This window comes from Eulemur rufifrons, chromosome 14, assembly GCF_041146395.1.
Source record: "Eulemur rufifrons isolate Redbay chromosome 14, OSU_ERuf_1, whole genome shotgun sequence".
NCBI classification, from domain to species: domain Eukaryota; kingdom Metazoa; phylum Chordata; class Mammalia; order Primates; family Lemuridae; genus Eulemur; species Eulemur rufifrons.
Window position 1 is genome coordinate 824,406 of NC_090996.1, and position 13,268 is coordinate 837,673.

General features: G+C 51.0%; 1 protein-coding gene and 1 pseudogene across 2 annotated transcripts; one reads left to right on the top strand and one right to left on the bottom strand.

Moving 5' to 3' along the window:
- Nucleotides 1-4,788: 4,788 nt before the first annotated feature.
- On the top strand, nt 4,789-8,584 carry ZNF48 (zinc finger protein 48). 2 transcript variants are annotated; one of them, XM_069485831.1, is made up of 3 exons: nt 4,789-4,893; nt 5,096-5,222; nt 6,372-8,584. In XM_069485831.1, exons 2-3 carry the CDS (start codon nt 5,111-5,113, stop codon nt 8,153-8,155), a joined length of 1,896 nt encoding a protein of 631 aa, XP_069341932.1. In that variant the 5' UTR covers nt 4,789-4,893; nt 5,096-5,110; the 3' UTR covers nt 8,156-8,584. The 2 variants fall into 2 exon arrangements, with proteins under 2 accessions (XP_069341932.1, XP_069341933.1); XM_069485832.1 differs by having other exon boundaries at nt 5,096-5,189.
- Nucleotides 8,585-11,817: 3,233 nt separating this feature from the next.
- On the bottom strand, nt 11,818-11,916 carry LOC138394925 (U6 spliceosomal RNA; annotated as a pseudogene).
- Nucleotides 11,917-13,268: the final 1,352 nt, after the last annotated feature.

A 13,268-nucleotide genomic window follows, 5' to 3' on the forward strand; every position in this document is an offset into this window, starting at 1 on the left:
GAGGACAAACAGAGTGCTTAGAAATAAGCAAAGGGAAGGGCCAATTATCTCTCTCCCCACTCCACCGCAGCCCTTCCTCCTGCATTTCTCATCAGGCTGAGCAGTCCTATGGCTTAGTTAAAACTCTGGGCCGGGCATGGTGGCTCACGACTGTAATCCTAGCACTTTGGGAGGCCAAGGCTGGAGGATCACTTGAGGCCAGGAGTTTGAGACCAGCCTGGGCAATGTAGAAAGACCCCTTCTCTAAGAAAAGTTTTTTTTTAATTAGCCAGCCATGGTGGCCAGCGCCTATAGTCCCAGCTACTCAGGCAGGTGAGGCAGGAGGATTGCTTGAGCTTAGGAATTCGAGGTTAGAGTGAGAGCTATGACTGCACCACTGCAATCCAGCCTGGGCGACAGAGCCAGATCCTGTCTCCAAAATAAAACAAAAATACCTCTGAACTCATCCCATTCTCACTCTCCACAAGTATATCCAATTGGTTTCCAAGTTTTGCCTATCCGTCAGAAAAACGAGACCCCTTTCTCCACACCCTCCACTTTCCTATGCTGGGTTCAGACTCTGATCAGCTCTGTCCTGAGTTGCTCAACAGCCTTCAAGAAAATAACACGTATGAGCTGGGCTCAGTGGCTCATGCCTGTAATCTCAGTACTTTGGGAGGCCAAAGTGGGAGGATCACTTGAGGCCAGGAGTTCAAGACCCGCCTGGGGAACATATTGAGTCTCCGTCTCCACAAAAAAAAATTTTTAATTAGCTGGTGTGGTGGTGCATGCCTTTATTCCCAGCTACTCGGGAGGTTGAGGCAGGAGGATCACTTGCACCCACGAGTTCGAGGTTACAGCAAGCTATGATCATGCCACTCTGCTCCAGCCTGGGTTACAGAGCTAGACCCTGTCTCTAAAAAAAGACAAAACTAAGAAAAACCCCAATATGTTTATCCATCTATTTATTATACAACCAACACGTGTTCTCATAGAAAAACTATGAAATGCAAATTAAAGAAATTTAAATCTAATATCACTGATATAACCCCATTTTTATATATGCATTTTCCTATGCATATATAAAGGTATACATACTGTAAATATTTATAAAAATAAGGCAACATTATAACTTTGTTAGGAAACCTGCTTTTGTCACTGCATATGTTCTGTACATCTTTCTATGATTATAAATGCCCATCTACATCATCATTTTTATAGATGCTTAGTATTTACGTTGATTCCTAATCTTCCCTATGATAAACAATGCTGAGCTGGGATGAACATGTTTGTGGTGCTATTAATATCATTGTGCACTTGTCCAACCATTTCTTTGGGCTTAATTTCTCTAAGGAGAATTACTGAGTCAAAGGAAGTCGGATATTTAAAGCATTGTTCATATTAACACATTACCCTGCAGAAAAAGCTCTTCACTGGTCATTGTGTTAAGTGTAGAGTTGACATGAATTAACAGTGACAATATTATCCATGTACATGCTTATTGACTGCAACAAATCATGGCAAGTCATTCATATGAGGAGGTTTCGGGTCTGTTTAGTTGAACAAAAGAAGGCTCCAGGGTGGGCGTGGTGGCTCACGCCTGTAATCCTAGGAGGCGGGAGGATTGCTTGAGCTCAGGAGTTGGAGACCAGCCTGAGCAAGAGTGAGACCCCATCTCTACCACAAATAGAAAAAATTAGTCGGGCGTGGTAGCGCACACCTGTAGTCCCAGCTACTCGGGAGGCTGAGGCAGGAGGATTGCTTGAGCCCAGGAGTTTGAGGTTGCTGTGAGCTAGGCTGACACCACGGCACTCTAGCCCGGGTGACAGAGTGAGACTCTGTCTAAAAAAAAAAAAAAATAAGGAAGGCTCCACCTTGAGCTTCATATGGGCCATGGACAGCTCTCTTCCCATTCAGTAATCATTCAGATTGGTTCTTTTTCACCTTGCCATCATGTCTCCATAGTTACCTGTGTCCCTCACCTCCAGCATCCCTGGAGGGGCTTCTATGTCTTTAGACCCGAGTTCAGGTTCAGATGTAGTAAGTTTATGTTTGTCTTCTCAAACGCAGAGCTAGCAAGTGGGTATGGTGGGCAGGCAAACCCCTTACTTCCATTTCCCAGCACAAGTGCCTGGTACATGGTGGATACCCAGGAAATATTTATGAAACAAATAAATTTGCCATTCTATCTTTACCCTCTGCTGCTTTCCTATTATGTAAACTGATTGTACATTAAAAGTCTATTTTCTATTTTCCTCTCTGAGAATAGGTCTTTTTTTTTTTTGAGACAGTTTCTCTCTGTGGCCCCAGGTAGAGTGCAGTGGCGTCACCATAACTCACTGCAACCTCAAACTCCTGCGCTCAAGTAATCCTCCTGCCTCAACCTCCCAAGTAGCTCAGGCATGTGTCATGAAGCCCAGCTAATTTTTCTATTTTTAGTAGAGACGGGGTCTCGCTCTTGCTCAGGCTGGTCTCAAACACCTCAGCTCAAGCAATCCGATCCTCCCGCCTTGGCCTCCCAGAGTGCTAGGATTACAGGTGTGAGCCACCTCACCCTGCCAATAATAGGTCTTAATCATCTTTGGATCTCAAGCTTCTAGCACGTAGTAGGTTTTCAGCCGGTGTGTGGCCCACTGTTCATTTCATTCTCTCTGCCTGAAGTTCTTCATTCAGCCCCCATCCCAGCCAGGTTCTGGACTTGGCTGAAATCTTAGCCATCCTGAGAGGATCAGCTCCAATGCTACCTTCTGCTTCCTTGGTTACTCCGACTACGAGAATAATAGCTGATATTTTTTTGCTAAGTGCTTTACACATATTAATCTTTAACCATCCAAATTAGGTATTATCATCCCTATTTTACAGTTTAGGAAAACAAAAGCTTAAGTAACTTCCTAAGGTCAAACAGCAGTTAAACGACAAGGCCAAGAATCAAACTGCATGAATGACCTTAAAGACAGTATCTGCAGCTACTGAACTCTGCAGAAGGTACCTCTTTCTGCACTACACTCTCATAAAATCGTATTCATACAGTCAACGTAGAACCTATCACATCATCTGCACAACTCCATATCCTACTGGGCCAAGAGCTCCCTGAGGAGTTTCTTCGCATTTCCAGGGCCTAGAACAGTGTCTCGACATCGGCTGGGGATCAATAAGTATGTGTTGATTGATTGGTGATCACTGTTTCTCTCAGTGTCTAACATCCACACATACCGGGCACACAGAACCATGCAGACTCATTCCTACAAACTAGAACTCTTCCTGCTCTTCCACACTATTTTTGAATCGGTCCTTATAATTCTTTCATGCCCATATAGTTCTCTATTTTCAATGATTTGTGCGCTTGCCCCTTTAAACTGGTAGCACCACAAGGACAAATCTTGCAGGTGTTTTAATTCTGTGTCCCAAAATCTTAGCTTAGCACTAAGATGCTAATAAATGCAAGTTAATATACAAATTACAGTTCCCCTCCCCATCATTGGCAGAGGGGCTGAAGACAACTCCAGGCACTGTCCCATCACCAAAGGCAAGCCTGCCCAGAGTACAGAGACTGGGACAGTAATCCTGGAGGGGCTTCTATATCTTTATATCTTCCACATCTTTATGTTTAGACCCCAGTTCAGGTTCCAATCTAATAACTTCAGGCTTGTCTTCTCAAAGCCAGAGATATGACTGCAAATGAGTATGGCAGGCGGGCTGGTCATTTAGACCCCCTGGGGCCTGTGTCTCCCCGCACCCCCCTCCCCTGCCCCCCCCCCCGCCCCAACACTGCCCCAGCTAGGGCCCCACTAGGATGGGAAACCGGGTTTAGTTCTTCAGTCTCTCCCCAGGCTTGGCCTTTGTAGGGCTCTCGCCCTGTCCCTAGTCTTCCTGGCAGCCTTTCTTTCTCTCTGTGTCTCTTTGTCTCTGCCTGTTTCACTGACAGCAGGCTTTTGTTCTTCTGCCCCTGGGCCTGTTCCTTTCTGGGCTCCCTATTTCTTTTATTATAGCTCCTCCGACTCTGCTTCAATGACTTTATGTGTCTTATCTGTTTCTACATCTCTTTGTCTCTAGCGGCCAGTCTCTTGCTCCTGTATTTTTTGGTGGGCCGCTGTCCCCTCGGTCTCCCTCTGCCCTTGCGTCCTCTCTGACTCAGGGTTCTTCCGTTAGGGTTTTGCGAGTCTCTGGGTCAGTGTCTCTGTTCCGGGCCCCAGGTCTGATTCCATCTGCCTGCCTCTCCCCAGCGGCATTTAGCTGGCGTCTGCCTCTAGGCTCTGTTCCTGCCTCGGTCGCCCCCAGCCCAGCCCGCCCCCACTCCCACCCCCACCCCGGCCCTCGGCCTCTCCGACCAGCCCCGCTTTGTTTCCCGAGTCTCCGCGCCCCGCCCCGCCCCGTCTGGGGTCTCCGCCGCCCTTTGTCTGCCTCGGTCTCTCCCCCACCCCCTTCCCTGGGTCCGTCTTTGGATCCCTCTTCCTTTGTCTCTCCCGGACTGGAGTGGCTAGCGCTGTCGGTCAGCCTGGGAGGTCGGCGCGGGTGGCCTGAGACACAGCAACGATTTGGGAGCGTCTTCGGCCCTTATCGCCAGCTGCAGCCCAGGAGGCACACGGTTAATACCACCGAGTTCGGGCAGCTGTCCTCCGCTTAGAGTAGCCCTCGCGGCCGCACGCAGCCGCCCGCCGGCCACCGAGCTCCCGCAGAGGCGGGCGGCCCCCGCAGGCGCGCAGCTCCTCCAAGGTCCTAGAGCGGCTCCGTGCGCCCGGCGCTTCCGCTTCCCGTCCCCGCCCCCGGCGGCCACCCCCGGGACGCCCGGGTCCGAGCCCCATCCCGGTTTGGCGCGGAGCCCACGTCCTGGAGGCCCCAGCGGCTTGGGCACCCGCACCCGGCCGAGGAGCTCCGGAGCGCGCTGGGGTGGCGGCGCCAGAGGTGGCCGGCAAGGTGAGCGGGGCGGCTGCGTGCGGGAGGAGCAGCGGTGCAGGGGCGGCCGGCGGCGCGGGCGGGGGTCACCGGGAGCCGCGCCCGGCGCCTACGGCCCGACGCTGCCCGGTGCCCGCGCCGGCCGGCAGAGGGCAGCGGCAGGACGCCGCGGGCCACACATGGCTGTGTGACCGCAGGATTATGTGACTGTTCTCTTGCTTAGGGCGGCGTGCCGGCGATGGAGCGCGCGGCAGAGCCCTGGGGGCCGGATCTTCATGGCCCAGAGGAGAGGGAGCAGCTGAGAGGCGCCCGCACAGGTGAGGGCCGCGGCCGCGCGCCACCATGGACAGGTAATGGCCGGGTGGGGTCTCCGGTGGTGCTGGGCTGTGCCCGGCTGAGACTACGAAAAATCGGGCAGGAGCTATGTCTTCAGGGAGAGAGGGGGAGGGGAGCAAAAACCGAGGGAGCGAGCCTAGTTTCTGGGCACCTACTGTGCGCGGGGCGGTGAGGGGCATCTTCTCAAGAACTCTCCCCCTCCCCCACAGTCTTCAGCATCCTCCCCGCCTCTGCCCTACTTCAGGACTCATTCTGTCTCATCCTGGCAATTGCAAGAGCCTCCCCTCTGCCCTTTTCTCTCCAGTGATGTACTCTGCAGCCAGACTGATCTAAGTCCAGATCTCATCCTGTCTCTCTTCTGAAAAGCCTTCTGTAGCTCCCTTCTGTCTACTAATTAGCAGCCTTAACCTAGTGTTCAATCCAGACTGTACACGCTCAGGCTAGTCCCAGCGGCCTTTCCCGGCACTGCCTTCCATTCCTCTCCGTGATTTTCTCTTTGCTCTGCTGTGCATGCTGGTTCCTATCTCCTTATCTCCTTTCTCTCTTGTGACAACACAGTTATTCTGAACCCACAATTATAATTATCGGTACTTTATCTTATCTCTCCTACCAACTCTAAGCATCTTGAGAGACAGATATGTGTCTAGGTCCTCTCAGGTACACACACGGTGATTGAAGTGATAAATTACCGAATGGGCTCATATTACCAGATGCAATAGAAGTAGTAAATCACAGCTTTTCCAAATATAGACAAAATAATGTCGTGGTTAACACAGGCTTGGGTGTCAGACCTCAGTTAGAAACTAGGCTTTGTTACCTTACCTTCTAACCTTTATAACCTCAAGCAAGTGACTTAAATTCCTCTGAGTCTCCATGCCTGTAGAAGTAAAATGGGGATGGTAATAGTATTATTTCATAGGATTGTTTTCAAGACTTTAATAATGCTTAGTTCAATGATTGACGTGTATTAAGGGCATAGTAAAAGGAAGTTATTATTATTATTAAGAGGCACAGATAGTAAGTACTGCAGAAGTTCAGAGAGAGAATGAGGAAGATAGATTCTTGTGACCACAGATTGTCAAGGAAGTCTTCCTGGACGGTTACTGTCAAAGATAAGGGCTGAGCCAAAGGGCAGGGTCTACAACTCCCTTTTCTTTCCCCAGGTTTAGGGAGTGAGAATGTGGAGATTTCTCAACCGGATGAGTTTGAACATACACCACAGGAGGATGACATGGGGTTCAAAGAAGAAGATTTGGCCCCAGGTCATGAAGTAGGAAATGCCTCTCTCAAACCGGAAGGCATCCAGACATGGGATGACTTATGGGTCCAGAGAGAGGGGCTAGGAAAGCCTCAGCCTCGGGATAGAGGCCCCCAGCTCCTGGGAGAACCGCGCTGGGGCCAGGCTAGTAGTGATCGGGCTGCCGTGTGTGGCGAGTGTGGCAAGAGCTTCCGGCAGATGTCAGATCTGGTGAAACACCAGCGGACCCACACAGGGGAGAAACCCTACAAGTGCGGGGTCTGCGGCAAGGGCTTTGGGGATAGCTCTGCCCGTATCAAACACCAGCGAACTCATAGTGGTGAGAAGCCCTACAGAGCCCGGCCACCAGCCCAGGGTCCCCCAAAGATTCCTCGGCCCCGAATCCCTGCTGGTGAGCGCCCTACTATCTGTGGTGAATGTGGCAAGAGCTTCCGGCAGAGTTCTGACCTGGTCAAACACCAGCGGACGCACACAGGTGAGAAGCCCTACAAGTGTGGCATCTGTGGCAAGGGCTTCGGCGATAGTTCTGCCCGTATAAAGCACCAGCGGACCCACCGGGGGGAGCAGCCCCCCCGGCCAGTGGTGCCCCGACGGCAGCCCTCTCGGGCAGCCACAGCAGCTGCACAGGGACCCAAGGCCCAGGACAAGCCATATATCTGCACTGATTGTGGCAAAAGGTTTGTGCTCAGCTGCAGCCTCTTGAGCCACCAGCGCAGTCACTTGGGGCCCAAGCCCTTTGGCTGTGATGTGTGTGGAAAGGAGTTTGCCCGGGGCTCAGACCTGGTGAAGCACCTACGGGTGCACACAGGAGAGAAGCCCTACCTATGCCCTGAGTGTGGCAAAGGCTTTGCCGACAGCTCCGCCCGAGTCAAGCACCTCCGCACCCACAGTGGTGAGAGGCCTCATGCCTGCCCAGAATGCGACCGCACCTTCAGCCTCAGCTCCACCCTTCTTCGCCACCGCCTCACGCACATGGAGCCCCAGGACTTCAGCTTCCCAGGCTACCCTCTAGCCCCCATGATCCCCAGCCCACCCCCACCTCCTCTTGGTACCAGCCCCCCACTGACTCCTCGAAGCCCTTCGCACTCGGGTGATGGGCCCTTTGGCCTGCCTGGCTTGGAGCCGGAGCCTGGGGGCCCTCAGGCTGGGGAGCCGCCTCCACCACTGGCAGGCGACAAGCCCCACAAGTGCCCTGAGTGTGGCAAGGGCTTCCGCCGAAGCTCTGACCTGGTGAAACACCATCGTGTGCACACAGGGGAGAAACCCTACCTCTGTCCTGAATGTGGCAAGGGTTTTGCTGACAGCTCAGCCCGAGTCAAGCACCTCCGCACCCACCGTGGTGAACGGGCCCGGCCACCACCACCGTCCACTCTCCTGCGGCCACATAACCCACCTGGCCCAGCACCCACAGCTCCTCGACCCCGAGTTCGGGCCCAGCCTTCTGGACCCAGCCAGCCCCACGTGTGTGGATTCTGTGGGAAGGAGTTCCCCCGGAGCTCAGATCTGGTCAAACATAGGCGCACACACACTGGGGAGAAGCCATACAAGTGTGCCGAGTGTGGCAAGGGTTTTGGTGACAGTTCTGCCCGCATAAAGCACCAGCGTGGGCACCTAGTCCTAAGGCCTTTTGGGATAGGGGATAGTAGGGCAAGGCCCCTCAAGGAGGAGCCACCAGCAGGACTGGAATGATTGGGTCCAGGGAGGGTGGAGGCCCAGGTGACCAAAGGGAGGGTATCTGCTGCTTCAGCAGAGAAGAAAGGGCCTGGGAGGTGGTGGGAGGGAGAAGGAGGGGGAGAAATGGGAGAAAGGAGTGAATAGATAGAAATAGAGATTGGAGACAATAACCTTGAAGCTCAGGAAACTGTCCTGGCTGGGCTCAGTCAGGACCTCGCCAGTATGGGCTATACCCCCAGCATCTAGATCACTGCCTGGCACACAGTAGGCACTCAATAAATACTTGTTGAATAAATAAACTGGGCTTAGCCTGAGGACTCTTGACCCTAAATTCTTGCTGCCTCTTAATAATCTATTAAGAGTGGATGTCTCCCAACACACTGAGAAGCAGGGTTTATTTGACCTTATGAACTGTAGCAGTGGGACTTCTGGAATTTAAGGCGATGGAATGAGGCAGGGGCATCTTGGTCATTCTGATGCAGCAAGTGTTGCTGTGTGGTAGGTAATACCCACCCCTAACCTCAGGCCACTGGACCTGGTCTTAGCCAGGAAGGGCACTCTTGGACAGAGCCCAGACCTGTATGCCCTCAAGGATCCCAACCCACCATGACACCTGGACACTGGCAGAGACAGAAGGAGCACTCATGGCATCCAGTGTGGATGCCAAGCCCAGGTCCTGGTGGACACCAGCAGAGACCAGCTGGTTGGGAGAAGGGCAGGAGTAGATCAAGGAGGGGCCTGAGAAGCCAGGGAAGCTCCAAGGTTTGACAGCCACATTAACACGTGTCCCTTGCCAATAAACCACTTCTTGTCTGAGGCTTGGACTCGTGTGTGTGTGTGTGTGTGTGTGTGTGTGTGTCTGTGTGTGTCTGCGCACACGGCAAGGGTTGAAAAAGGTGTAGAGGGGCTGCTATAGGCAAAACCCTCAAGCCATGTGTAAATTTGTGTGGGTCCGTTTCCCTCTCTCAGCCCATTAAACAAGGAGGTTGTCTTGGCATAGCCACTTTCCAGCTCCAACATCTGGTTCAAAAACGGCCACCAGCTCCATCAGCTGGTGCCCCAGGCCTAAGGTCTGGCTGCCCACAGGCACCACCTACACGACAGCCTCAAGCACGACCCTTAAAAGGAAAAATGTGAGATGCCGCGGAGGGAGGGCAAGCGACACGGAAGAGGGATGGGGTGTTCAGGGATCGCTGTTGCTGTGGCAACCGCTACCCGGGCGAAATGTTGCAGAGCCGTCTGGTACAGGTGCAGAAGGTCCCGACACTTGTGCTTCCTACAGGGACCTCGGGAAACCCCGCCTCCCTGACACCCTTTTTTATGTGTCGGGAAACAAGTCATTTAGCTGCACAGCCCAAAGGAAGAGCAAAGAGCATGCCCTATTTCCGGGAAAAGCCAACCGTATTTCCCAGTTCCCGTGGGTCCTCGGGAGCAGGACTCCAATTCACAGCGTTTTCCGAGAGCGCCGGTAGGGAGGAGGGGGAGAGAGGAACTGGCTTGATTGGCTAGGGACAAAAAAGACCAGGGCGGTTCACCAGCCTAAGCAGTGAAGTACACGATGGCTTTGCAAGTTCGCACGTCCTGTCGTCTCGGTTTATCGTGTGGGAATAGTCCCTCCATGGAAGTTCTCGCGAGATCTTAATCATTAGCGTGTTCACCAGAAACGCAAGGCTCCTGCAGAGCAGGTCCTCCCGATCCTCCCACCCCTTCCAAGTTCCAAGTCCCTAGAACTTTGCGTCTGGGGCTGGGGCTCTTGACAGCTTCCACCCACGGCGCACACGAACCTATTGGCCTGAATGGAGCCCTTTTGCCGCTTTTGGAAGATTCTCCCTGCTGGCTTCTCTGTCTCCCTTCCCTCCTTCCCTACCAGTTTGACTTCCTAGCCGACCTGCAGAGAACTTTATAAAATTGCATTTGGCCATCACTCCCCCATTAAAATCCCTGCCGTATCTCCACATGCCCTCTCTGTAAAGCATAACAGCTTAATTGGCATTCAAGGCTTTCTACTTGCGTAGTTTCAGCCATGTGCCTCTTAAATGTTTCCTTTCCTTGGAATGCTCCTCCACTCCCCCTGTGAACTCTCCTGTCAAAACACCTCAAGCATAATTTCCTCCCAGAACCCTTCCCTGACTCTCCAGCCTGGGTTAGAATCCTCTTCTCTGAGCAGCCCCTATCTGAGCACATTGAGAACTTCTTGAGGCTACCTGGTCACTCACTCAACAGCATTACCTCCTGAGTGCTGGGCACTGGGGATAGAAAGATAAGACAAAGTCCCTGCTCTCAGTTTTGTTTTGTTTGGTTATTTATTTATTTTTTCCTAAGAGATAGGGTCTTGCTCTGTTGCCAAGGCTGGAGTGCAGTGGCGTGATATAGCTCACGGCAGCCTCAAACTCCTGGACTCAAGCGATCCTCCTACCTCAGTCTCCTGAATAGCCAGGACTACAGGCGTGTGCCACATGGCCAGCTAATTTTTTTCTATTTTTGGTAGAGACAGAGTCTCGCTATGTTGTTCAGGCTGGTCTTGAACTCGTGGCCTCAAGAGATCCTCCTGCCTCGGCTTCCCAAAGTGCAGGGATTATAGGCATGAGCCAATGCCTGGCCTGCCCTCAGTTTTCACGCAGAAGACAGACATTGAACAAATAATTACAAGTGCAGTGAGGCCTATCCAGGAAGCATACATGCAGGAGAGAATCCTAAGTGATCCAAAGGCGTCTCCAAAGAAGTGGCAATTATGTTGAGACCTAAGGTTGAGTTGGAGTAAGCTGAGAACGAGGTAGAGGATAAGATGGGAGATGGAGTGTTTTAGGCAGAGTAAAGAATATGCATCAAGTCCTTGGGGATTCCAGAACTGAAGTAAAGGTGTAGTGAGGCTGCAGGCACCTAGTGAAAGGCGGAGTAATGAGGATTCAGATGTAGACTTCCACATTCAACTTTCCACCTCCCAGTTCTAACTGGGGCCTGGTACCCACAGGCCTCCCTAAATGCTTTGAAGGGTGTCCTTGAAATGTGGTATGCTCTTCAGGAGAGTTTACAGTGCCACAAACTACTACCTCCTTGTCAGTCTGGCAAATTCCCACTCATCTTTAGGCTTTTTTTTTTTTTTTTTTTTTGGTTTAGAGATGGGATCTTGGCACGTTGCCCAGGCTGGAGTGCAGTGGCTATTCACAGGCATGATATCAAACTCCTGGGTTCAAGGGATTCTCCTGCCTCAGCTTTCTGAGTACTTGGGACTACAGATACATGCCACCACACTCAGTTAATTTTTTTATTTTTTGTAGAGATGGAGTCTTGCTATGTTGCCCAGGCTGGTCTCAAACTCCTGGGAACTCCTGGGCTCAAGCTATCCTCCCACAACACTGGAATTACAGGCATGAGCCACTGAGCCCAGCCTTTTTTTTTTTTTTTTTTTGACAATGGGGCTAGAAGCTAGAGTGCCGTGGCGTCAGCCTAGCTCACAGCAGCCTCAAACTCCTGGGCTTAAGTGATCCTCCTGCCTCAGCAACCAGAGTAGCTGGGACTACAGGTGCACCACCATGCCTGGCTAATTTTTTCTATTTTTAGTAGAGACAGGGTCTTGCTCTTGCTCAGGCTGGTCTCGAACCCCTGAACTCAAGTGATCCTCCCGCCTCAGCCTCCCAGCTAGGCTTACAGGGGTGAGCCATTGTGCCTGGCCTTTTCTTTCTTTCTTTTTTTTTTTTAATTTTTATTTCACAGGGGCCATGCTAATCTTCTCTGTATCGTTCCAATTTTAGTATATGTGCTGCCGAAGTGAGCACCCTTTTCTTTTTCTTTCTTTTTTTTTTTTAATCACAATCTTCTTTACTAGGCTATGAGATTCTCAAGAACAGGATCTAGATCCAATTACAAGTTGGTACCTATACATGTCTGTAGAGCAAATGGATGGGAGCCCTTTTCCCTCCCTGTGCAAGTACCTGTCCCACACAGCAGGAGGCTCCTTGCAGCTGGGGTTTTCACTGTCCCAAAGGCGGGCTCCTGGCTGTCTCCTCACTGATTCTCTCTGAATCAGGGCCAGAGGCCCTAGAGATGGGGTTCCGGCCATAATGGGTCGCTGCCTACCTTCCCTTCCTCTCCCCTCCTACATTTCCCCTTGTTGTATGCTTGTATGCTGAGATCCAGCCACACAACCTTTCTTTCTGTTCCTCAAACACACCAAGCTTATGCCTCAAGGCCTCTGCAGTTCTGTCTCAAGCACTATTCTTCCAGATTTTCAAATGGCTAACCCATTCTCATCATTCAAGTTTCATCTCAAAGTTTATTTCCTCAGAGATGCCTCCCCTGCCCATATTAAAGAAGCCCCCCAAACACGGCCACTCCTTATTGGATCATCTTGTCCTATTTTCCTCATTGTACCTATCATTATCTGAAATTATCTTGCTTATTTACTTGTTTACATTTTTTTATACCCTTAGAAGTGCCACTGGAGCCAAATTTTTGTCTGTTTTGTTTACTACTGCATCTGCAATACCCAGAATGGTGAGAGGCACACAGTAGGACTAACTGCCTGGTCAGAGAATGAACACAATCAAAGTGGCTTTGGGGTATCTGGCACGCGAGTATCCAGGCATATGCCCCCTTCTCTAAATTTGAGTAGGTGTAATCTCACTGCCCACATCATGCCCTGGGCTTTGCCTGACTGAGGCTCAGGTTTGATTCCTGGCTCTGCTACCAATTTCATCTGTAACTTCATTCCCGAGAGATAATTTGAGGCATAGAAGAGCACCAGCTTGGGACTTGCTGCTTGCCAGGTATGGGACTGAGCAAATTACTTAACCTCTCTAAACTTTAGTTTCCTCACTTATCAAATGGAGATAATATAGGAATTGTAAGCCCTTACTCAATGTTATTTCTCTCTTCCTTCATCATTTCTGAATCTTAGTTGCCCCATTCATAAAATGGGAGAATTAGATATCTGCTTATTTTAAAAAAAAGTGGGAAATACAGATGTATATATGAAATATCTCAATTTTCAAATGATGGAAATTAAAACTTTGTAAAAGACTTATTTTGTTTTCAAACTAATTTGTAAAAGTAAAAATACCCGGAGGGCCAAACAATATACTTCAGTGGAGTGGATTTAGCCTGGGGCTACTAATTTTCCACCTGGGCT

Excerpts from the sequence above, each read along its gene's own strand:
- ZNF48 (XM_069485831.1), top strand. The coding sequence starts at position 5,111 with ATGGAGCGCGCGGCAGAGCCCTGGGGGCCGGATCTTCATGGCCCAGAG. Across the intron at positions 5,223-6,371 it reads CCGCGCGCCACCATGGACAG|GTTTAGGGAGTGAGAATGTG; the intron begins GTAATGGCCGGG and ends TTCTTTCCCCAG.